The sequence below is a fragment of the Musa acuminata genome, chromosome BXJ3-8, assembly GCF_036884655.1.
Source record: "Musa acuminata AAA Group cultivar baxijiao chromosome BXJ3-8, Cavendish_Baxijiao_AAA, whole genome shotgun sequence".
NCBI lineage: Eukaryota > Viridiplantae > Streptophyta > Magnoliopsida > Zingiberales > Musaceae > Musa > Musa acuminata.
Genome location: NC_088356.1, coordinates 1934487 through 1959837, shown reverse-complemented (window position 1 = coordinate 1959837; position 25351 = coordinate 1934487). Strand labels below are relative to the sequence as shown.

At 43.1% G+C, this 25351-nt stretch overlaps 4 protein-coding genes across 14 annotated transcripts; 2 read left to right on the top strand and 2 right to left on the bottom strand.

The window, feature by feature from the left end:
- Nucleotides 1–125: 125 nt before the first annotated feature.
- Nucleotides 126–10230, top strand: LOC103994021 (uncharacterized). Of its 9 annotated transcripts, none has more exons than XR_001979238.2 (9): nt 222–378; nt 1425–1745; nt 2715–2808; nt 4530–4648; nt 4725–4832; nt 8538–8597; nt 8816–8879; nt 8979–9027; nt 10016–10230. XR_001979238.2 is itself a non-coding variant. In XM_018829638.2 (8 exons), exons 2-7 carry the CDS (start codon nt 1440–1442, stop codon nt 8867–8869), a joined length of 741 nt encoding a protein of 246 aa, XP_018685183.1. In that variant the 5' UTR covers nt 126–282; nt 1425–1439; the 3' UTR covers nt 8870–8888; nt 10016–10230. The 9 variants fall into 9 exon arrangements, 6 of the variants coding, with proteins under 6 accessions (XP_018685183.1, XP_009412550.1, XP_009412551.1 ...); XR_001979237.2 differs by having other exon boundaries at nt 9681–10230; XM_018829638.2 differs by lacking the exon at nt 8979–9027 and having other exon boundaries at nt 126–282; nt 8816–8888.
- A 3635-nt stretch (nt 10231–13865) lies between these two features.
- On the top strand, nt 13866–17319 carry LOC135645034 (scarecrow-like protein 33). 3 transcript variants are annotated; one of them, XM_065163064.1, is made up of 3 exons: nt 13866–13999; nt 14357–16964; nt 17073–17319. In XM_065163064.1, the coding sequence occupies exon 2, from the start codon at nt 14436–14438 to the stop codon at nt 16851–16853; it is 2418 nt and encodes an 805-aa protein (XP_065019136.1). In that variant the 5' UTR covers nt 13866–13999; nt 14357–14435; the 3' UTR covers nt 16854–16964; nt 17073–17319. The 3 variants fall into 3 exon arrangements, with proteins under 3 accessions (XP_065019136.1, XP_065019134.1, XP_065019135.1); XM_065163062.1 differs by having other exon boundaries at nt 13903–13999; nt 14089–16964; XM_065163063.1 differs by lacking the exon at nt 13866–13999 and having other exon boundaries at nt 14006–16964.
- Nucleotides 17320–19315: 1996 nt separating this feature from the next.
- LOC135644568 (L-type lectin-domain containing receptor kinase S.4-like) lies at nt 19316–21684 on the bottom strand. Its single transcript, XM_065162256.1, has one exon. The coding sequence runs from the start codon at nt 21559–21561 to the stop codon at nt 19477–19479; it is 2085 nt and encodes a 694-aa protein (XP_065018328.1). The 5' UTR covers nt 21562–21684; the 3' UTR covers nt 19316–19476.
- Nucleotides 21685–23698: 2014 nt separating this feature from the next.
- LOC135645669 (transcriptional regulator SUPERMAN-like) lies at nt 23699–24220 on the bottom strand. The gene has a single exon (XM_065164295.1). It carries the CDS (start codon nt 24218–24220, stop codon nt 23699–23701), a length of 522 nt encoding a protein of 173 aa, XP_065020367.1.
- Between the last annotated feature and the right edge of the window lie 1131 nt (nt 24221–25351).

Sequence of the window (25351 nt, the reverse complement as noted above, 5' to 3'; positions counted from 1 at the left end):
TTATATTTGGGCTCTCTATTGGAGCCCATTTAAGCGTCCGATATATATATATATATATATATATATATATATATATATAAAGAAATAATCTTCATCAGAGACAGATAAATACGAAGGTGTTTTTTGTTGGAACGCGTGCTACATAGTTAGTTCATCATCCGTGGACAGGATGGCAATACGAAGAGAGGAGGTGTTTCTACTCTCATAAAGCCCAGCGGATCGGGAGGGCGTTGCACCGAACGGCAATAAAACGAAACCAAGTCCCAAATGAAAGCTTGAAGGGTAGGTGGCACGGGTTCTCCTTCTCGTCGCTTCCTCCTCCGCCCGTTCTGCTCGTTAGTTCCATTTGTTCATTCGAGTCGAACGATTCCTGTTTAGGTTCGTCCTTTCTCGCGGAAGCGTCCTCGATCCGTTTTATGGTTGAATGTGCTGCTTTAGGGCATCCGATTGCGTTTTCTTTGGCCTTGAATTCGTGTCTCATGCGTAACGTTTCTGTATTTGTTTCGGTGTTTTGGGTGAGGTAGGATCATCCGAGGCCAAGCTCCATAAATTGATTACAAAGAAGGCGATCTCATCTCTTCTCTATTTCACGAATCACAATCCTCTTTCTGTTAGCACGGTCTTCGTTATAGCCAATTTGCTCAGTCCAATCTGGCTCTCTCTTGCAAGGGCTCACTAGTGATGTATCGGGCCTTGTAGATCTCGTTGCAAGGGCTTAAGAGGGCGCGATTCTTCTTACAGAGGAGTCGCCTCTCTCTCAGTCATGTCATCGTGGTATAAAGCTGTTGTTTATCATATACTAGTCTATGATGACAATCCTTTTTAACATCAATTTTCTTCTAGATGATTTTTTAGCTTATTCCTTTGTAATCATTTTGTTGTTTCATTAATTTTAAGCTCCGACATAATTAGCACCAAAGGCACCATGGCATGACAGTGACATGCAGTTTTGCTCGGTCGATTCATATACAACTTCAAACTTGATACAGGTTCAGCCGGTCGTATAACATTCTAGTAGAGCCTATGATGTATCTGGGTGCAATTGTTAATTGTTATTTTGAATTTGGTTGCTGTTTGATATTTGTCAACATAATCTCAATGTTTCAAATTGGATGATCCCATTTTTTGCTTCTTAATTTATGTTTTTGTTATTGATCAGGGTTGTCGGTATATTGTGCCTGATGTGGGCAGGTTCCTTGTCGAACATGTTCATGAATTAAAATAATAGGAATGATAATGAATAAAAAAATATGAATTTTTTTAAGCTACATCTTAACTTATGATAACCACTCTTCTTAGGTTGTTGAAAGATACTATTGTTCCCTAGACACGCAAGAAACTGCAAAGTGCATACATTAGTTGAACTTCTACCAGTAGATATTCACATATTTATTATATGAAAAGAGGATGATTTGTTCTTGCAGATTCAATTGTTTTAAATGGGATCAACGGATAAAGCCATTGAAATAGATGTGTTGGAGAGACGATTGTTGTCAGGTTCAGTTTCAAATGAATATTCTGAAGTTGATGAAGACACAATTCTCTACACTGCATCTTTTGATGAGATGGAAGATAACTATGTTAAATACCAAACAGCTCAATGGATTCTTTATTCCTTGCTTTTGGTACTGGCATGGGGAATTGGGGTTTTAATGTTGCTATATTTGCCAGTACGAAGATATGTCTTACGGAAGGACTTCCGTTCTCGCAAGCTATATGTGACTCCTAATGCTATTGTGTACAAGGTAAGCAAAAAAACCTCTACTGGTCTATTGGTGCCACTGTGTTTTATCTTTTATTATGTCAATTTTTGGCTTAAAGATGTATTGACATCTTTTGGATGCAAGTGTGTTTCTCCGAGTACATTCTTTACAGAAAAGATTATCGTGAAAGTTTTTTTTTTTTTCTCTTCACTTATCTTTTTCCAATTACTAGTACAGGGAGAGTGGTACTTGGAGAAGGCGTCATGATATGAAAAAAGGTCTCTATTTTTAGTGGATTGTATTCAAAATTGTAATGTGCTAAGCATAGTGATGACCGAGAAGGGTTTAAGAATAAATGAACGTGGGTGCCCATGAAGAACACATCATGGTTGTTCATTGCACTTACTCGTTTACTAAGGCACTACTTATGATCTTTGTTTATGATAATGCATTTACTGATAGTAAGGGCTGTTCATTGTAATGGATTAGGGGCTGCATTCCATTGCTTTTGCTTGCTTTGTGATTTATCATAATGCTGCACTGTGCAACAAAATATGTAATTTTCTCCTTATTTTAGACTTTTGTCATGTTAGTTGCATGAGTTTACCCTCCATGCAAATGATAGACGTTGTCACCTACCAACTATCTTTAGAGTTTCAATGTATCCTCCTCTTTCTCTCTATTCTTTTGAGGTGCTCAGATAGATACGGGCACCTATATGTGTTGGATATTTGATATATATTTACTGTGACTCTTTATTTTTTTCCTTTTCTATTTTGACTTTAGAGAAGAAACTTGTGTACTTGCATACAGAGAATAAATTTTATGATAGTTATTTCCTCTTTTGGTGTCTATAGTGTTTACTCTGAAAATTTAGTAAAACAATATCCACATCTTATAAATGGTTTAATCTGGCCAGTATATCTGGACCAGAATATCTTTTTAAATGATAATCTGCTTTGGATCTTCCATTTCCATACTTGTTTCGCCAGTAACTCTACTGTGATACAGGTTTCAAGACCAGTACCTTTTCCTTGTTTTGGAGTTTTGAAGAAAGAGAAGCATGTGCTGCTAGCATCAGTTGCAGATATAGTTATTGAACAAGGTAATGGGGAACCCTGGAACTAGTCTCAATTGGACAGAAGTTAGAAATGTGGTTGGCTTGCTAATCTTTTCTAAGACTTACCGTAAATCTAGCTTGACAATTTATTTTTCACAATGACAATATATTTGTTTTATGCATATGAAGCTAACATAGTTGAAATGAGAAGTTATCTTTGAGTTTACGTGCTAACAAAGGTAAGAGAAAAATTGCTGATGGAACTGAATGCTTCCAACATACAAATTTGCTCAAGAAAAGGAAAGTCTAAGTTTTTGATAAGTTATGTTTTAACCTTTAACACAATGTCTTGAGCTATAACTGGCATCCTTGCTGCCAATTAATGTATGATTAAAACATCACTCTTGATATTGGAAACGCTTCTTTTTTTAATGATGACATCTATCTCTGTTTGCTTAACATGCATAAAGTATTACTATAAATGTGTATATTGTTGGCCGAGGCATCAATGATGTAGTCACAAATGGGTTCCTTGCTGCCAATTAATGTATGCCATAAAACATCACTCTTTATATTGGAAACCCTTCTTTTTTTTAATGATGACATCTATCTCTGTTTGCTTAACCTGTATAAAGCGTCACTATAAATGTGTGTATTGTTGGCTGAGGCATCAATGATGTAGTCCCAAATGAGAGTCACCTATGTTCCATTCTACATGTGCCTAAATTTCACTCTGATTTCTTAGATCATCATTTGATTACATAATTCCTGTTCCTTCTTTTGCATACTCTGTCAGCTGTGATAATGATTATGAGTAGGAATAGAGGAAAACCTGGTGCGCGAGATCTCTATCCAATGGCGGTGTCCAAAGAAGCTCAGATGTATTCGTGCCTATGCTTGCATGTAGAGTAGTTGTCTGTGTGACTGAACCCTTGACCTCATATAGCAGTTAAGCAGCCTTAAACAGGAAACCATTGTTCATTCTACGATGACAATGACTTGGAGTCGGAATCACAGATTGAAATACATTTATAAGCTGGCCTCCTTTTTTAAGTTCCTAATTTGGCTCATTAATGTTTTTTTGGCATATCACATATAGAATTGGGAACTAGTGTCTAGGTGCATATAGAATTGACTATTGAGAACTAATGAGGGAAATGTTGGTCTATCATCCAACAACTTGGGAGTTGGGTCTACTAATTATGTATACTCAGACATTAATAATACCTTGCTCTGGAGTCCAGAACTTTACTAGTTTTAGTTGATGTATAACAGTTTCTTAGGTTTGTTTGGATTTTAATTAATTATACTCAAATGTCACTTAAATGCCATATCTTATGAAATCCATAAATTTCTGAAAATCATATTTCCTTCCCATTGTTTCACCTCTTTTTAGCTTCTTTTGTTTGTTAAGTGATTCTCTCATCTGCAGCACATAATCGGGCTGTCAACAATTTTAACTTGGCTCAAATTGTTATTGGTTGTTTCATCTCCATGTCCCCATAGTGCTATTCATTAATTGATCAGAGTTTTCTTTTCTTACCTTTTCGTGTATGGTACTATTGATGAATTCACTCCAGTGTGTTATAGTCATCCCTTATTAAAATGGTGCCATGCAACTTTTTGCATGGCCATCTTAATAGAGATAGGAAGTTGCTGGTTTTTTGCACGGATTATCACACAGTTAAATAAGGTGTTGCTTGCATGCAAAATAAACTTTCAATCATTGCTGTAGTGCTTCCTAACAAGCTTCTGAATTTTATTAGGATACCTTCAATCCTTCTTTGGGATATATTCTGTCAGAATACATAATGAAGGTGTAAGAAGGATTGCGAATGATGATTTTCAGATCCAAGGAGTTTCTGATCTAAGGGCTTTCCGTAAGGTACAACTGATTGGATAGGAGTTTAGTCATGACCTCTTATTGCTATTGTAGATAAATTTGAGTGTACTTTGCCCAGGCTATTTTAATGCATCTTTCAAATATAAGGAGTGATGGTTTCAACAGGCAAACTTCTGTAAATGAAGATCCTCAGACATTTGGTTCTTGTCCTCCATCTGGTTCTTGGGTATGCTCATGCCTTTTCATGCATGCTGCCTTCTATAATATTTTTGCTTTGTGGAGTCGTTACCATTTAATGCAGCTTACCCATGTTCAAATTATTTTCAGTCCAGTGGATTCTGATTGAGCTCATGCTGGTTGGGTGATTTAAAGTATTCTTCCTAATATGAAGTAGTGCCATTGATGATTTAGTTGACCTAAGTCAGCGATAGCTATATATCATTTTCTATACCAATTATATATGTAGATTACTTTTCCTTTTTGGGAGACAACTTGGATGCCATTTGTTTGTCGACCTCAGTGATTTAAATAGATGCTCGAGCAAGGCGAGGCGAGGCCCGAGTGCCTCATGTGTGGACCAGGCGACACGCTTTAATGAGGCGCCGCCTAGGCGCTCGCCCAAACCCAGGTGTCGGGTGCTTCGAGCGAGCGTCCGATTCAAGTAAGGCAACTGAACTAGACTTTTAAGTCTGGTTTAGTTCAACAGTAGTTAGTTGGTTCGATCGAACCAACTACCCTCAAAAGCTACCCTTCACGCCCATGTGACTCCGAGCCAACCCTAGCGTTGCTTCTACCTCTACCGCTAACGCTTTCTATTGCTGCCTCCGTCGCAGGCGCAGTGGACCAAGCCTTCCTCTATCGCTGACAGATGGGTTCGACGGCTAGCAAGAGCCCGTAGCTTCCTTCCGCTGTCACTCCGTGTGCAGTTCCTTCCACTATTGAGGGAGAGCACCGTAGGTTCCTTCACCACCGATGGATGTCCTTTGGAGTTTCCGTCGCTGCCGCTGTCCATAATTTTCGTCGTTGCTGTCGTTCATAGCACTGCAGTGACTGTCTTAAACTAATCCTCCGCCACTATTGCTGCCAGCTTCTCACTGCTGTGTTTACCACTTTCCACTATCGGTTTCCACTGTTAGTGACCCTTTTATCCCCCTATGTTCCTGTTAACAGTTTTTTTCTCCCCCTCTTAACTATTGTTAACAGTAGATTTTTAATTTAATGTCATATATTTATTTAAATAATCATATTTATTAATTATATTATATATTTTAATATTTTAATATTTCAGAGTGCCTCGCTTTGCTGCTTCGGCCGTTTTGGGACCTTAGTGCCTTTTGACGCTCGGTGCTTTTTAAATCACTGATTGACCTTGGATGTACTGCCTCTTTATATTTGTACAAATTTTAGATATTCTAAAGTGTCAATATTGGAGATCTCAAACCATCTCCGTGTAACCCACTAACATATAGGATTTGGATCAGCTTGTAGAATATAACCTTCTACTGGTAATCACTTGATGATGTTCTTGCATCTGGCCGAGAGCAGACTATCTGGATGTCTACATTGTTGAGTCAACCTTCCTGATTGTGCTGTCAATTGCAAATGTCATTTTTAAGTTCTCTTAGGCAGTGTTTTGTTTAAGGATAAGGAGAGCTAGAGGTCAGTTAAGAAGTTCACCCACCATACATTGAATGAACAATTGGAAACAACTCAATATGGTCTAATCTGGAATCCTAAATTAAAATAAGTCATCGAGGACAATGAGAGGCAATATGACCTCTATTATGGCACTAATGACATTGGACTGAAGACATATTAGTTTTTGTTTCATGGCTTCCTACTAAGTGATGAGAGGCTCTCGATGGTTTCTGAGATTACGTTGGACATATTTCCAATATTTCATAGTGGACCCTATCAGTTTTATTTTTTGCAAATTGCACACGATCAATATCAATCATTCCATACCACTCAAAGTAAGCTTCCATGCTAGCCAACCAGTCAACAAACACATTTGGGTGAAACCTCCCATCAAAGTCCGACACATCCACTTTGACTCCTCTAGCCATTTCTCCCATATTACCAACAAACCAAACTCAGCCCATTACTCGGATTTGTAGATTTCTAGCAGGTTATATGAATTCATCGTTAAGGTCAAAGGCTTGGTCATTAGGAATTGTTGGAACATGATTGTGAATAGGTGCCCAATAGGTGGACCTAGGATTTGTTTGAATTGGGGCTTAGGGAGTAGGTAAAATTCAATGATTTGAAGCTATGGAATGTGGAGAATGGACTGTTGCCTAATCGACTCATTAACCTCCTCATTCATGGGGTTTTTTTCAAGATGTCAGAGAGATCTTAGGACTTGGGTCATTTGGTCACATAACTAGTTTAACATTGTGTCATGATATACTAAGTTGGTCCTAAGGGTGTCTACCTCAGTCTGTTGGTTTAGAGATTCATCAGGATCGGTCTGATTTTTATCTCACCGAGTCATGATCCTAATGCTATCAACAAATTATCTTTTGATAATATGGTTGTTAATTATCACTGTGCACAAGGTAGAAATGCAACGATTCAAATAGTTCTCACTTTTCTTTTCTTTACCTTTTATTTTGTTTTGTTTTGTTTTTCGTTTTTTTGGACAACTCTCAAGGGTTCAAATTTTAGTGGTACTGTAATTGTAGCTGAAGGGGAGAGGGAGAACAATAAATAGAAAACAAAAGAGAAACGAGGGAGAAGCGATGAAAACAACGTTCTAATGAAATATATGGTTTTTCTTTCTGACAAAAAAGTATTAGTAAAGTTTTCAAAAATTTACCTAACATTAAGAGCTATATGGTCCACTAATTTCATAGGGATAGTTGCCCCAAAGTTCAACTCCACACGTAAGGGATTAACATTGGAGGCGTAAGGATCCTTGAGTGTTGATTGGAGCTTTTGTTACTAGTTGAAACCCAATGGAGTACAGGACAGGTTTCTTGATGTGCCCTGATACCAAACTGATGTAGAACAGAATAGAGAAGTAGAGAGACAGATAGGGGAAGAGAAAGTACAAGAAGTGTGAGATAAGAGAGGAGAGTCAGAGACTAGAGAAAATGCAATTCTTTTCATTCAAATCTAAAATGTTTGATCCAATAATAAGCTCCACTATTTATTGGGGTTTAGGTGCCTTGGTACAATTAATGAAGACAATGATTTTCAAGAGTAATCTCTTAGGTAATTAATTTATCTTTTAAAATTTTAACATGTGACTTCTAAAATACCTAAATAATAAATGAGTATACTTAATACAAAAGGAGTCGTAAAAAGACCAAAAGACTTTTTAATTTTCAACACAGCACTTGAAATTTTTAGGCCAACTAATTAATGACTTTTTGTTGATATCTTTACCTAGGACAAACTTTTCTGAAATCCTCCGTGAAGCTCAATGGTTCTGCATCACCTACTCATTAGAGGTGAAAGATGCTCTACCATTCAATGCACAATGACAGCATTTGGCTTAAGATATTTTAGTTTCAGACAAATATAGCCTTGTACTTCTGCTCCTTTTGGTTAGATGTTGCAGAACAACTAGAAATTTCTGATTTAATATAAACCACCTAGATGAATGGGTAACTATCTATCATCTATTATTTAGCCAAAAAGTCAAGAAAACTTTGTTAGGTGGCAACCAAGCATAAAGACAATCTATTTTGATTTGCCTCGGTCTAGAAATTCTGCTGTGTTATTCGAATGTTGGACCAAGTGCCAGCCTATAGTTCCCCAAAGACGATGATTGTTGCAGATTTTCTGTGAACCTGCAAACTCTAGATTATATTGCCTTATTTTTTGATAGCTTCTAATCGCAGTCAATTTATGCTGTTCCTTCAGGACTTTATTTTGTCAACTGTACAAACCTAATTTTCAGGGCCACCTTTCTTCTTATCTGCAGATAGCCCCGCCTGGAGATCTGATATTGCAGAGACTTGAGGAGGTTGGAAGTTCAATAAAGGTATGACTGGTATATTGTTGCTTATCTTCAGCAATCAAATGCTGATTGTTGCACCTCCACAAATGCTCACCCAATGCGGGGGGAAACATTTCCTCTCATCCTATCTGGTGAGAATTTTGGGGTAGGATCTTGAAGATAATTGAATATAACAGAAGTTAGTTTGTAATCCACTTATTTCCTAATTTGCCAATTAACTATTTATCTTGATTGTACTGCAGAAGGTGCAGACTTTAATTGAGAAGAAGCCCGAAGCATCAGAAATCATGGACTAACATCATCAAAGTCTGTGAGGTTCAAATCTTTTAGTTGCTCACTTATTTTGATCTTTCTGACAAATAAAAGCAAGTGTTGAGATTCTTGTATTTTCTTAATGTTAACCAGCTGTCCTGCTTATTCATGTGGCAATCTAGAAACTTGTTAATTGATATAGGTACATATTGAGCTTATTGTTTTCATAGATGAATAGCAGCTTCATTTACTTTCTTGGTTGTTCATGTTGTGCCTTCCATTATATTCAATTAAGTACGCTTTTGTGGTACTTTAATTTAGTTCTGTCAGGTTTTTCTGTATTTCCATACATGTATTATTAGGATTTAATTAGCATCTGTGCACATGTTAACTACTTGGTAGAAGAACTAATTCTTTCATGTTCTATTTTGTTATCTACAGCTTGGTCATCTCCTTTGGTTAAATCCATTTTTTGTTTAATGATCAAGTTTACTTTTATAATGACAAATTTACCATATGCTGGTCATCTCCTTTAAAAGATTTAGCACTTTATGATTGATCCAAGTCATCCATGGGTTGTAATACCTTTGGCTTAGTCAAAAAATATACTTTTAGCTGCTGATGACAAATGGCTCGACAATTTCTCGAGAACCCATAGTATGTTGTGACTTGTGATGGCCCTGAATGTTACAAAAACATTTCTTAGGAGTTTTTGCAAGTTGATTTTTTATAAGTTTAATCTGGTTATGATACAATATATTTACCTATCTAGTTGTAAGCTTATTAAGTCTCCTGCTTTTTGAACTTCATTTTCTAGTATTTTGTAAATTTGAAATTGTTATTTTTCTGCTTCAGGAAGATGCTTCTAAGGAGTGGTGTTTAATTGCATCAAATTGTTCGTTTGTCATTACCTTTTGAAGTTGTGCTATCTTTGTTCTCCTGAACATTTAGCATCTAAGTAGTTGTTCTCTGATGATTGAAGTCCCATAGGCCCATGATATCCTTCCCAAAGCTCCTGTTGGACATCCACTTCCTGGTGTCCTTTTCAATTGAGACAACATAGAAGATATCAACGTGTTTAGCTTTTCAAGTAGCCAGAACAGTAGATTCTTGATTTTAGGCATCATCACCCCTACGGAGCATGATGTTTTTCTCTTGTGCACTTACCGTCTTCCTTTTGGCCGTTACAGGATGATGATGGGTGTGCAATTGTGCTCTCCTGGTGCTGATGTATCCACTTCTGATCATAATAACCATCTTCACCACCCGAAGAGGTCAATCCTGCTTAACTCTTTACACTTGCATCTTGGTTGTGACCATCTTAGAATATTTTGTTCTTGCAAATGTAAGAACCTAGAAACATAAAAGATAATCCATGAAGCTATATAGAAGATATCTTTTGACTTGTTGCCCTGTTTCTTTCGAACTCCACTGTCTTGCTCTGTTAACATACTAATCAAATCCTAGCTTCCAGCTTTGGCATCTGTTGGCATCTTGAAGTTTACATGCTAACACAGTCACAAGTTTGTTGTTTCGGAATAAATCAGGTCGGGTTAGAATCTGAGAATTGGGAAATCAATATAATAGAAACATTAAATAAGTTCAATGTCTGAGTTATAGGAACAACTTGACTTGGGCTAAATAACGTGGCACATGTTCCATCCACAAGCGTTGGATGTCATGGTTCAAAGTAGAAAGAAATCTTGCAGAGGAAGTAATGGTACTGCAAGATGACGTTTTAATAGGTTGGTCTTAGACACAACATGGTTCTCAGATTTCTTGGTCAGCTATTAGGGTCATGATCAACAATACTCTTTGAGTGACTGGTGAATTCATAGTATATGAATGTGTCGCGATTTTCTTAATCCACCTTCCCAATACTTTGTTTCGAGACATGATTTTGTTTGTCTATCATTCTTTTAGATGACAAGCATTGTGGTCAGTCTACTTGAATAATCTATTCAGCGTAAGTAATTTTCTTGTCCAGCCAACCACTTTTGTTTCTTCATTGACAAGTCTTGTATGCATGACTCATTCTTTCATTTGAATAGAATCAATATACTTGACCTCATGTTTTGCTCAAGTAATCATCATCACATCATACATGTTTGAGATTTCAACTCTTGGCAACAACACGAGCTTGAATTCATATATGACATGTGACTAGGTTAAACATGCCTTTAGCCTAATCCGATTATTTTTAAACGATGGCGTGTCGTAATTGTTCATCGAGCACTTGATATTTAAGTTACCATTGTTAAGAAAAAGTATTGTGAGTTACCATTTTTAAACATGCTTTTTTTCAATACTCTTTTTATTGTGTGGGATTTGTTAAGAAAAGTATTTTATATTTAGATTTAATGTTGATGAGATAATTACGTCAATTGGTGTTGGTGAGGTTTGGATCATTCCGAGGGGCATGAAATGTTCCAACACATAATTTTGACTTCAATTCGAAGAGTCACATGTATCATTGTTTCGTTTCTTTTTATTTATGATGTGAATTAATCGTGATCATCGATTCTCCTTCGGCCACCACCTCAATCATTACGAGCCGTTCACGACTCCTCTCAATCAATGTCAATCATCTCCTTGACGCATTCAATTCTCTCCCACCAGCCATTTGTTTGCATCGTCCTATCAACCAGTGTTGTCTCTATCACTGCCCATGTTAGTACATTTCGCTGCCTTCCACCATCCTTCTTGACCGCATGCATGTCACATCACATCACATCCATTGATGAGCACAACCCAAAGGACACGAACGCTTCGCTTGCTGATTCCATTCACGGATGCTGCAAGTGACCAATCGATTTAGTTGCATTGTCTTACGGCAATGAACTACTGAGTTATATCAGTCATCGGTATACTTCGAAAGCTAGATTAAGATTTAAAACATCTTCGACGCGGATGTACGATGGGGACATTGGGAATCTCATGTTTGGACCAAGGAAACGCTGTCTCCTGTTCTTGGAACATAGCCAAGTTGGCGACTGGCTGCCATCCTGTCACATCTCCACGACGCCGACCACATGATTCAATCCCAGACAAAACAGGCATCCGTCGACCGACAGGATCCGCGCAAATTGATGAACGTAGATGGAAGCCAGAGTGACAAGGACATGTAAGATGCTCATCCGATACCTAAAGATCTCAAGCTCACATGCAATGCAATGCAATGCAGCTGTGTAGATTATTGTTATTGCTATCACTACTGATATTAGTAGGTATTATTTATTTTGTGGATCACGTCATCTAAGTGGACTAAACAAAATTAAATTAAATATAAATAATGATAGAGAATATTCGGCGAGGTGAGAAATAGACATCAACAGATACAGACGGCAGTGATGATGCATACATAAGATAGATAGGTAACTAAACCTAATTAGTGGTCCAAACCCTCCCACACCCAAACACAACATGAATACTCTTTTCCCCCATTATGTACTCTCCATCAATCATGTATCTTTTAGAAATGTTGTTGGTAAACTTGCTTTATCGTTCTTTCCTATTAGCCACAGGCCTTATGGCCTATGTTGCCGGAGTTCATGCCTCCCTCTCCCTCTCCCTCTCTCTCTAAAAGGATGGAGTTCATGTTACCCTAATAAAACGGTACTGTATACATGCATGGCCTATCTTAGGATTCTGATCATCTATCTAGTCGAAGACAATTTGTTCATGTTGGAGCTTTTATTTGAATATATTAATATGTCTCTTTTCTAATTTTATAAATTATGAGGGAGGATTTTCCTCAACAGAGTAGAGAGATTTTCTCATCTAGTTGAAAAAATCTTATCTGCTATTATGCCCTCGCAAGATGATGCTCCTGTCAAGGATACCAATCTTGATGCAAAGCAAACAGTTTACGAGCCAAAAGCTGAGTAGGGCAAGAGCTGTTGCGACGGCGACGACCTATAGTAGAGGAGAAAGGTGCAGTAATATAGAAAGCTATAGCAATGCTATAATAGAGGAAGAAGCCGCAGTATAGGAAGAAACAGAGGAAGAAGCCGCAGTATAGGAAGAAGTTGCAACAAAGGAGGAAGCTGCAGTAGAGGAAAAAGCTGCAGTGATGCTACAACAGTATCAAGGAGGTGAGAGGTGGGTGATTGTGGTGGCTTGAGTTTGTGCACGCAACGGCGATCCACATGGTGCTGTGCGTGGCATGATTGTACATATACACGAAGGAGAGCGCACTGGACCACTGAGTCTCGGCGTGTAGATTATTGAGAGCACAAGCGTTCCCTTCGTTCTCCTCAAGTCCGTCGACTGTTGGTAGAGACTGTTGGTAGATCAACGAAGATTACCGCGATGAGGAAGATGAGGATTGGCCCTACCGCGGTGAGAAAGATGAGGAAGAAGCTTTTACTTATACATTAGCATGTCTCTCTTCTATTTATACAAATTTCGAGGAAGAATTTTTGGAGAAAATCTTATTTGCTATCGGTTGAACCATGCAATAGTTCGACATGTTATGTGATGATAAATATTTATTAGTGGTAACTAAGATTGAAGACATAATTGATGTGATATCGTCGAATTCGTTCATGATGGCTTGCGATCAAGTGAGGAGACATGTCGGAAATACCACCAATTAATAGCCAATTGCCACATGGAAAACAATGCTTCGGGACACCTATGTCGCGCCACACACCCGAAGGCGTGAGGCCTTTTGGCGCACGACTGCCACCTGTCGCGGTCCCCACCTGCGCCGTCGTGTCGACCAGCTACGCAGTCGGACCGAGCAAGGCCAGTCATCGGATGGTTTTCGCCACGCGCGTAACACTCTCCGCCACGCGGTTACGGGCGATGACTTGGGGAGCAAGCTAACGAACCGGGCGAGGAATTGGGTCGGACCCATCGGCCCAGAAACCGGCGGTCCAGCTGGCGCCGTCCTCGTCGCGCTCTGGCTAAACGGTGCACCCGGTGGCTGGGTGGGGGAGCCGTTTCCGCGAAGCTTCCAGTTAAGAAAGGGTGAGGGGGGCAAAGTTGAAATTTTATGCATGCCCTCTTATCCCCAAAGAAACCTTCTTTTATTGTCGTCGTTAACTAATGGACATGGGGGCATATACATTTAAAAGCGAGCGTGGCCGACCGAACCCGTCCCCGTCTCACAAGTGACGCTCGCTCTCTCTCTCTCTCTCGCGCGCGGAGCATTTGGTGCCTCGATCGAGGTAAGACCCTCCCCTTTCTTGTCGACATCCTGTCGTAGACTTCCTCTTTTGCTGATACCTGCTTTGTTGCTCTTTCCCTTGGATTCCAGCCTTCGAATTTTACGGATCTGATTGCGTGATTCGCTTGGTGTTTCCAAACACTCCTTCGTTTCAAGATTCATGGATGCTATTTCGTGTTTCTGTAGTTATACTGATCTCAACCTTTCTTTATTGTCCGTTCTTTGTACGAGACTTGTGATGGTTAATTTTCTTTCTCTTTGATCCATTGCTTTCTGCATCCTTTTGGTCGCAAGTCTTTCCTGCCTGGTCATTTGATTTGTATGTGTCTAGTGATTGTTATTTGGGGTGGTTTGGTAGTAACAAGGCTTGGAGTCGGTCAGATCGGTAGTGATTTCTGGTAGAGCCTGGTGCGTAGGGTGATGCGAGATCGGTAGCCATGGGCACTGGAATTGGGGATCTGCGGGGTGTGATCGGTGATCCGATCACTGCTGGTGGTTTCAAACTCAGAGGGCGGCCGCCGGCGATGGCCGCCTCACACCTAAATGGCGTCTTCGACGTCCAGGGCATTCCATTTCTTCATACCCCTTCCGATTCCAGTGATGCGAGTGCTCCGTCGTCGTCCGATACCGTCACGAACGGAGGATTTAGTCATGATCATCCATTCGCTGAGGAGAATGCCTTCGGCAGCTCACCGCTGGGAGGGCAACAACGCTTCTCGAATCAGAGTAGTTTGTTCGGTCTCCCGGATGTTGATCCTGGTTTTCCCCCCTATGTTTCCACCCGAGACTCCAACCTTGCGCCATCGCTTGGCGCAGGCCCTGAGGTTGATGTCTTTGAAGACTCCGAGATCTTCTCTGATATCGTCCTCAACTATATTGACCAAATGCTCATGGAGGAGAACATTGATGAGAAATTCGATGTATACCCAGAAGACCCTGCTCTGATAGCTGCAGAGAAACCCTTCTATGAGATCTTAGGTGAGAAGTTCCCACCTTCGCCCGATCGGCCACCGTTGTGTTCCAGCCATTTTTCTGACAGCCCCGATGATAGCATCAGTAATCACCAAGGAAATTCCTGTATCAGCATTTGTGGCAGCACGGTCATCAGCAACTGCCGGCCGTATGACCCTGTCGAACATTCTTCTCGGCTGCAGACTCATCCTATACTAATCGACTGCTCTTCACATTGTTCATTCTCCTCCACAAATAGCTTTGGGAATATCACGGAAGGGGTGGAGGAGTCTCTTCTAAGCACACTTACACCTCTTGATTTACTTACTGAGAGCCAACCTGCATGGCAGTTCCAGAGGGGACTCGAGGAGGCACGCAAATTCCTTCCAAGTGAGGATAAGTTGGTGATCGATTTAGAGGCCAGTGGTTTTAACATACCTCAGGGGATGGTTGGGGTCAAACAAGAGGATGAGGACAGAGAACACCAAGTTCATCCATCAAGGGGTCGTAAAAACCCACATGACGAAGATTTAGATTTGGAGGAGGGAAGGAGTAATAAACAATCAGCGGTTTACACCGAGGAGACTATTCGCACAAAAATGTTTGATGAGGTTTTGCTATGTAACGGGGAAAATTGCTCAGAGAGTGTTGATAAACTCCGCCAGAAATTGCAGAATGAAGTAAGCAAACTTTCTCATAGTTGTCACTCTAAAGGTTCAAGTGGCGGGAAGGGTCGAGGAAAGAAGCAATCGAAGAGGGAGGTTGTGGATCTTAGAACACTCCTCATTCATTGTGCTCAAGCTGTGGCAACAGATGATCGCCGAAGTGCGAATGAATTGTTGAAACAGATCAGACAGCACTCTTCTCGTCATGGAGACGCAAATCAGAGGCTAGCCCATTGGTTTGCCGATGGCCTGCAGGCTCGCCTCGCTGGTACGGGGAGTCAGGTCTATCAATCCTTGGTGGCAAAACGAAGTCCTGTTACCGACATCCTAAAAGCTTACCAGCTTTATTTGGCTGCTTGTCCTTTCAAGAAGATCTCCCATTTCTTCTCTACCCAAACCATTCTAAATGTGGCAGAGAATGCAGCTAGTTTGCACATTATAGATTTCGGCATATACTATGGTTTCCAGTGGCCATGTTTCATGCAACGGCTTTCTAATCGGCCTGGTGGGCCTCCGAAGCTTCGCATGACAGGTATAGATGTACCTGTGCATGGATTCCGCCCGACCGAACTGATTGATGAAACAGGGCATCGTCTAGCCGATTATGCATGCAGTTTCAACATCCCTTTCGAGTTTCATGCGATTGCAACCAAGTGGGAGACCATACGAGTCGAGGATCTTAACATTCGTGAAGATGAGGTGGTGGTGGTCAACTGTTTGTACCGGTTTAGGAATCTGATGGATGAGACAGTGGTGGTGGATAGTCCGAGGGATATGGTCTTGAACACTGTAAGAAAGATCAACCCAGATGTGTTCATTCATGGTGTTCTTAATGGCACGTACAATGCTCCATTCTTCGTCACACGCTTCCGAGAAGCTTTATTCCACTTCTCTTCCTTGTTTGATATGATCGAGACGAATGTGCCACATGAGGATGAACCGAGGCAGCTGATCGAAAAGGTTCTCTTTGGACGCGAGGCTCTAAATGTCATCTCTTGTGAGGGTACAGAAAGGGTCGAGAGGCCGGAGACCTACAAGCAGTGGCACGTAAGGAACCTGAGGGCAGGGTTCACTCAGCTTCCGCTGAAACCTGATATCGTGAAGAAAGCAAAGGATAGAGTGAAGTCCTGCTACCACAAGGATTTTGACATGGATGAAGATGGCCAATGGCTGCTGCAAGGGTGGAAGGGCCGGATCATTTATGCGCTATCCACTTGGAAATCAAGTAGTTCTTGCTAGATTTGTTAATGGAAAACCTAGATTGTGTCTTTATATAGCATATGATGTAAATGAAGACATTTTACACTCAACCTCTGATCCTAAAGCTGATGTTGGTGACTCAATTATTAGGTATTTTCCTGCTAGATCTGTAGTTCATCCTTCTCTATGTTCTTTATGTCACTAGAACTCCTTGTGCTAGTCCGCATATGTGTTAACCATGATTTGTTTCTTCTACAGGATCTTTATTTATTCCAGTTGATCATGGCCTGACTTTAAAGCTTTATAATGGTCAAGCTCAACCACAGTTTAAGCTGGAGCAGCAGAAGCAGGTTGTAGGTATCTAATGGGTTACGGACCTCATAGTCGTCATAGATAGGTTCTCAGCTCGATTCTTATTTGGTGTATGTTCGAATGATGTAACTAACTGGTCAGTAGCTTTGATTAGTGTAATCCTCATCTGTGAATTGCCTCATTATTTTTGTTCCCTGCGATTGTAAATGTGTCATTCTTACGTTGGTGTATATCTCCAAATAATGCAGAACACGATTGACAACCTTTGTTCCTCTTTTCACCAAACCAAAATGGCTCAATGGGATGGACGTACAATGGCTTCTTCTCTCACACATCTTTGCGGAATCCACGTCTGTTTCTCTGCAACATTTGATCAAAAGATTTGACTCCTTCATCTTTGACTTTATCTTGCGTCTTCTACTCTGTACTACCACCATGTCTGTACTACTCTCATTCCATTAGAAAAAGATGGGTTTCGGTGGATCGTCCACCAGAAAACAAAATGGTCGATGCAAGTGGCTGACCGGGAGACAAAGCTGCTTTACCGACGCGCCGACATCACGACGGCGAAAACAAAGCTGCAGAAACATGCAGTCGGACCACGAATGCCGAGGCTTCAAGTCACGTCAACGCATCTCCGTCGTACACCTCAGTTAACCGCGCCATTTCTGCAAAGAGTGCCGCAACATGCATTCGAGGAAGATAACAATAAACATGTCACCGTGCCCCTCGCGTAGCCATCCCACTAACCTACGCGCTTGGAATCTTGATGTGTGTTCCGCGTTCACACGCCTCGGTTGGGTCCCACCCCTAATTTGTCTCATCTAGTCACTTACTTTTATTAATATTATTATAAGATCAATCTCATCACTTATCCTTTACTAATATATACATATACATATATATATATATATATATATATATATATTAATTTTAGATATGGGTCATATGAAGGTATTGGTCATGTATGTGTGGTTTAATATTTACGTATAGGCATCAACATATATGACACATGTAAGAAATAAAAACTTGGACAGGATTATTATCCAAACAAATCGATCCAACTTGCATCTGAAACTATGCGTCACTCTTATCCGTCACACACACGATCCCAATAAATAAACCCAGTCGTATATTACAATCCAAGCACTCGATAAACTTGCTCGAGTGGGCGATCGAACAGAAGTCAGCAGAGTTCTTAATCAACTTTCTGTATCCACCAGTAACCATCAGGCCTTCTTCTACTTAATCTTTAAGCTGAGAAACAGCTTACGTCTTCTTGTTCATAGCCTTATCGCTCACTCTCACCGTCGAGAAACCAAAGATTTGTCAGCATGCGTACTCAGGAGACACGTCCGACAAGGCATTCTAAGAACACTCGGGATGTTGCCATCTCTCTCTGTCATGTATTTTCCCTAAAACAACAAATCCCACGCTCATACTTGTTGACTTTTCATGGATTTTTACTGTCTCACATCACCTAATGGGCTTATCAATTCCTTCCCTCACGCATTGTTGTTTTCCTCGCGTGCACACTCTCTCAGCAAACTGGCACAACCATAGCCGGGCGGTGCTCTTGTTTCTACTTTCAGAGAAAGAACAGCGGCGACTATTCCTGCTCGTCACTAGCATTGTTCTCGACTCGGTCCAGCGCCACCGAACGGGGTGGTGTTTACGGCATGTCGGCTGACGAACGGATGCCGATTCGACTTGCACGGGGAAGTCATCCAACGCAACCTACGCACGAGGAGACGGGGATCTCATGGCATCACCGATCGAATTGTGAACTCAAAGCGAGATAAGATTCTACGAACCATGCGATGCAACGATGGGCTTTTGTCGAATAACGCGGTCTTTTCCCGTTGGGCTTATTCAGTGGGTGGGTCATCACCAGTGCGATCTCATCCCAGTTGGACCAACATCCAATCATTCTTGAAATCGATTCAATTTCATACCCTTAATTTTCATTTTTATATATATATATATATATATATATATATATATATATATAGGAGAGTGCTTTTTGGGTCTTTTAAGAACAACTAAAAATGATGGATGGGAGGTTCTAGCACGTGCTCCACGTGTGCTAAACAAGATGGCAATGAGATGCTTTCTTGGCAATGAAAAGCTCCGACTTTAGGAGGATGGAATCGTCTTATCGCCACCAAACAAACTGTAAAGGACCGCAAACACATGGAGAATAAACTGTCAGTAGCATTCCATGACAGAAAGATGTTGCCGTCGAAACATTCGATGATGACATGCAGAGTTTGGGAGCTGAAACCAATGATGAGAAGTATTCTCTCATGTTCGCATCCCATGATGTCTTTCTCTCATCATCTTGATGATATTACGGAGGGCGGCAATGATCTAAACCTTGTTCTGGCATGGGATCATGGGAATGAAGGGAGAGAGATGAGTGGGCGGACCCCACTGCCTCTTCTCCGAGAGAAGTCGACCCCGTGGAGACCTTCTCGGCGGAGGAAGGGTAGAACGGTGCTAAGCCGTCGAGACCGCCGTTACTCTCCGGAGGTCTGGGAAACGGCGGCAACTCCGCCACGTCACCGCCGTCGAGGTACCGCACCACCTCCCTCATGCCCGGCCTCGCCGCCGCCGAGGGGTGGGAGCACCAAAGTCCCAACTTTATCGCCACCGCCGCTTCCTCGCGTTCGTACTCGCCGTCCAGCCGGGGATCCACCACGTCCGCCCATCGCCCCGCGCTCCACCGCTCCCTCACCCAGTCCAGCAGCACCAGCTCCTCCGGTGACGCCTTGGGCTCGATGGGCCGCCGCCCGCACACCACCTCGAGCACCAGAGCGCCGAAGGCGAACACGTCGGAGCTGGTGGAGGCCCTGCCGGTACGGGTGAGCTCGGGGGCAAGGTAACCCACGGTGCCCACCAAGCGGGTGGTGCTCGGGTTGGCGCCGTGGTCGTGGAGCTTGGCCATCCCGAAGTCGCCGAGGCGGCCGTTGAACTCGGCGTCGAGGAGGACGTTGCTGGCCTTCACGTCCCGGTGGATCACCACCTGCTCCCACCCCTCGTGGAGGTAGAGGAGGGCGGAGGCGACGCCACGGAGGATTCTGAAGCGCTGCGGCCACGAAATGAGCGGTGGCGGCTGGCCGCAGGGATCGTCGCAGAACAGGAGCTTGTCGAGGCTGCCGTTGGGCATGTAGTCGTATACCAAGAGGAGGTCTCCACGGCGGCGGCACCAGCCCTGGAGCTGGACCAGGTTCCGGTGGCGGAGCCGCCCAATGCTAGCGATCTCCGCCACAAATTCGCGGATCCCCTGCCTCGACTCGTGGGAGACCCGCTTCACCGCCACCTCCGCCCGAGAGCCCGGAAGGGTTCCCCTGTATACCTTGCCGAACCCGCCCAAGCCCAGCAGCTCTCTGTCTCGAAACCCGTGGGTGGCGCGCTTCAGCTCCTCGTAGGAGAAGCGATGGGGGCCGCAGCTGAACTCCCACTGCTCGATCACGTCGGCATTCTTGATCTTATAGAAGATGAAGGCGGCGGCGGCGGCGATTGCGGTGATGAGCAGAACAAAGGCCGTGATAGAGGCGGCGATCGCCAAGGTGATATTTTTCTTCTTCGGCAGAGGAAGCGACGGCAGGGAGGAGAGATCCAGGGACCGAGAGACGCATTTCATCTTAAAGCTCCAGCCAAAGAGGTAATGGGAGCTCGCGAGCAGTCCAGTGGACGCGGAGAAGCCCACGAACATGTCGTCCAGGAGGACTGGGGACAAATCCACCCGAAACAACAGCAACGGCGTACTCGGCTTCGAGGAGAAAGGCGAAATGGTGACGTTGAGAACCTTCTCGCCTCCGTCGTAGTCGATCCAAGCCTGGATCGTGAACCCGCCCTTGAGATTGAGGTCCTTCTTGGCGCCGTCGCCGCCATAGTAGGCGGCGGAGGCGGACGAGTTGGAGACCAAGCCGTATATGTCGACCCCGACGTGGTTGTCGTTGATGTCGCCGAACTCGAAGTCCTGGACGGTGTCGAACTCCACGGCGAAGACGTGGTTTGTGGGGTTGCCGACGTCGGAGGCGTTCACGAGGCCGAGGTACTGGCTGGGCAGGGCCCCCGGCAGCTCCTTGGTGGGCGCAATGGTGAAGGCGAGACCGTGGCCGCCGAGCTTGGGGTACTCGGGAACGATGGCAAACGCGAAGGCGGTGGAGAAGGAGAAGGCGGCGCCGCTGGTGGCGTTCCGGAACCGGAGGGCCGCAGGGTAGAAGGCGTGGCCGATCAGCCGGCTCGTCTCGTTGGTCAGCCGCAGGATCCCGCTGTTGTCGACCTCCGCAACCCCATTCAAGCTGATGTTGCTTCCACCGCCATTTGCGCCGCCGGAGAAGCCTATGTAGGTGAACTCGTCTTGCTGGGCGGCGGCAGAGAGCGAGAGAGAGAAGAGGAGGGTGAAAAGTATCGAACGTTTAGACATCGGAAGAACGAATGAGAGATCGAGTGCCGATCTCCACGGCTCCGTCGAGGCGCTTTTGTAGTGGCGGCGTTCTCTGGATCCGGAAACTTATCAACCGTTGGATCATCACAGAACATAAAACAACGGCCGTGATCACAGGAAAACGAGGTTTACTACTTGGCCTCACTTTCCATGGAGATAAGTCCGTGACAAAGTCAAAGTCAAGGCGACCGACAACGCCCACCCACGAACATCGAACCACACCAAAGAAGGAAACAAAAGACCTCTGGCGAAAGTCAATCATCCAAATATGGCTTGACTACACAGTGCGACCTTGTTAGGCCACACCATGTCGCCATGAATCCTCCCCATTCCAAACACTCGAGTCAACATCACATCCTCACAATGCCGATAATAGTATTTGATAGGAACCGAACCCAAGCTTTCTCTTCTCAAGATTCCACCGACTCGTCCACAGATCGTTGGATCGCTACAATCTGTTCTTAAGCGAAGCGAAGAAGAAGAAGAAGGTGAGCCAAGGTCAATATCCTGCATCCCATTTCATTCGGTAGCAATGGAAAAGAGGAAGCCTTGTCGCACACATAAGTCAGAAGTCTTGTTCAGATCACTCTGTCGAACAAAACGCTTTTGGTATTACAAGAGGAAGTTTCCCTAGAAATGACCCATGTCTGTCTCCCAAGAACAGTGGGGGATGGATGCATCTGTCTGCAATACTGGCATGTTTCAGTTTCTCCATTAAAGGAAGAGAGAACAGTTAGCAAACATGTTTGGCAGTGATGTGAGGTCGAAAAAGTGTGAACTTAGGTTTTTTCTGCAGCAAAAATTGCTGGATGTCATGCAGTTCGAACACACGACTGAGGGCAGCTGAGCTTGAGTTCTTCAATCAAACCTTGTCAAGAGACCAAGAACAGTTGATGAGTTTTGCATTTTGCTTAGAATCTACCAGAAAGTAACCACATCTGATGAATAGGTTATTCGTTTTGGAATCAAGTCAAGAAAAGGGATGATGAACTGCTGTAATGACTGGCATTGACAGACTGCTTTGATGAGTGAGTTTGTACAGATAAGAAACAAAAGAACATTTCTTTTCATGATATTTCTTTCGGTAAAGATTCAGTCTTTTCTCATGAAACATAAACAATAACGAAACTCATCACTGCTTATTGCTTCTGTCTTTCTATATATAGAATTTAAGATTTCAGAATACTTGTGATAGGACATATTTTGGTATTGTACATGTGGATCCGAATAAACAGATATGACGATGCAGGCGTGGAACCTCAAGTAGATGTGGTGCGTAATACATACGTGGCGGGCAATCGCATGTCGCGCCCTCCGTACGAACGACATCATTACGGTACATCCATCCCGGAAAGCTCTGGGTGGTGCCGCGCGGCGTCGATCCGTGCTGGTCGGTCAACGCTCATACAGAAGTTAAAGTCAGTCGTCCGAGGAGCCGACCGTAGTTAATTGATCCCGTATGACCAATTCATCCTCGCAGGTATAAAAGCTAACCCTCCTTAATCAGGAAGGAGGTGACTTCAAACACTTAACTCTATCTCATTTTACCAAAAACTAACTTAAGCTTCGGAGGGGTCGAGTCGGAAAATCCCCCTCCCGACCTCAATCTATGTGCAAGAGTCTAACGATGGAGAAGTAGGCCACTCGCCAAGAGAGAAGACTGTGCTCGAGGGACGAAGCTCGAACCCGACTCGACGCTCGCCCTCACCACCTGAGCATCCACTCGAGCAACCTTATACATCCGGGACTGGACCAAACCGTGCTGACATCCACTAACAACTTGCAATGAACATTGTCGATAATCTTACTTGTATTTGTTACTTCATAAAACTGCTTAAAGCTTCTTTTGTCGATAGATTAATTGCATCACATAACATCTAAATTTCTTATAAGAATAAGATGCAAAGAGAAACTATGATCAAATAGATTGCAACTCTCTGCATCGGAAGTTCGCACTCTTAATCGTCAACCAATAGACCCCAACTCTGTTCATGAAACTTCTCATGTATCAACCGATTCATTTATCTTTTGGATATACTTCAGCTTCCAGTCGATCACGAAGAAACAACATGAAATACTAATGATTATGAGCTATCAAAATGCAAAAGAAAACTGTTCAGAGAATCCTCTCCGTGAAAGAAGCACCCTGCTGAGTCTTGTCCTCAGAACTTAAGTAGGTCACCGATCGACCCAGCCGGAGCTCCAGATCTATGTCTGCTTCGACCACGCCGTGCCTCGTCTGATGCATCTCCACCACCTTGCCACTTCTCGATCCTTGACCATTTGCTCGAGATGACAAAGTCGACCGGCGAGCGGAATCCACGAGACTACCGAATCTGTAGCCGTCGTCTTCTGCACCTGGGAAGCTCCATCGCCATGTGGAGATGCACGCGCTTTCATGGCTCGCAGGGGACGTGTAGCCACCGACGATCGGAAGAGACGAGGGCACGGCGTTCCTGGAAGGGAATGGATTACCGCAGCGAGAGGGATGCTTGAGCTTGGCCTTGTCCTTCCTGTGCATGTTCATGTGGCCTCCTAAAGCTTGGGCGTTAGAGAACCCTCTCTTACAGAAGCTACAATCAAAAGAGCGTGCGCCGGTAGCCCGATCCCCGTTCTCTTCAAGCTTGGTCGCTTCCATCGCCCGCTAGGGTTGCATGAACGGAACGGCAGGGCGAAGGAAAGGAGAACCAAACCTCAAAGCCAACCAAACCTTACTCATATAAAGTCTTCATCTGAAATCTATATATGTAGAGACTTTACACCTCCCTCTGTGTCAAAACACTGCCGAGTCAACACGAAGTTACGCAAGAAGAAGGAAGCATTCCTCTAGAAGCCCTTTCTCTACAAAATATTGTTGCATGACATTAAGCTCCATCGACCGAGAGTGATGTTTCCTCACCACCTAAACCCTTTCTCGAACTGAAACGGAACAGGAAAATAAGATGGAGCAATGCGAGAAGCCACTTGCTCTTCTTCTTCCTCCTCGAGGCTACTACTGCTCTGCATGGAGTTAGCCTTCCGCTGCACAGCTTCAACAGTCGAACCCGACACCGAAGCCAATTACAGAGTCCAGATACTCGTCTTCCATCTGGTCCTAATCGATGGGCAGCGGATACGCGTATTATAATCTTGAGACCGGGTCAGAGTGCCGGCCTTTGCTCATTATATTTTTCGCTCGACAATAAAGAAAATGGAGTGCCGGCCTTTGATCCTTATACTAAAAAAAAGGCTTAAAATAAGAAGAAAAATAAAAAGAAAAAGCGTGCCGGCCTTTACAGTGTTCATCAGGATTATTAATCTAGGAAACTGATTCATCTCGGTCCATTGGATATATGCAGGCCCATGTAACGTATATCTATCTATCTATACATATTATTGTCATTGTCAGTTTCGGCTACCAACCAAAGGATGGAAAGTCGAACATAGTTTGGTCGATCTATGGCATTGTTGTGCCATGATGCCAACTTCAAACCAGGTTTGGCGTGTGAATGCAAAAGAGAGTGACCAGCTTGATGACCTCTTGCGTTCTAAGAGACTTGCGCTAAAAACGCTCGCATATCACATGGTGTGCATGCTATGCACATGTTTTACGCACCGTCATACAGTTTGTTCTTTCCGGCGAATTATTTGCTGATATGATGAGAAGAGTAGCGACAGGAGCGTCATGAAATGCGTGCACAATTATTTCACTTGATAATGATAATAATTATAATGCGACAGTTATTTCTACAGACAAGAGAGGCGTTAGGCGTCTCCATCAGAGGGGGAC

Excerpts from the sequence above, each read along its gene's own strand:
- LOC135645669 (XM_065164295.1), bottom strand. The coding sequence starts at position 24,220 with ATGGAAGCGACCAAGCTTGAAGAGAACGGGGATCGGGCTACCGGCGCA.
- LOC103994021 (XM_018829638.2), top strand. The coding sequence starts at position 1,440 with ATGGGATCAACGGATAAAGCCATTGAAATAGATGTGTTGGAGAGACGA. Across the intron at positions 1,746-2,714 it reads CTAATGCTATTGTGTACAAG|GTTTCAAGACCAGTACCTTT; the intron begins GTAAGCAAAAAA and ends ACTGTGATACAG. Across the intron at positions 8,598-8,815 it reads AGGTTGGAAGTTCAATAAAG|AAGGTGCAGACTTTAATTGA; the intron begins GTATGACTGGTA and ends ATTGTACTGCAG.
- LOC135644568 (XM_065162256.1), bottom strand. The coding sequence starts at position 21,561 with ATGTCTAAACGTTCGATACTTTTCACCCTCCTCTTCTCTCTCTCGCTC.
- LOC135645034 (XM_065163064.1), top strand. The coding sequence starts at position 14,436 with ATGGGCACTGGAATTGGGGATCTGCGGGGTGTGATCGGTGATCCGATC.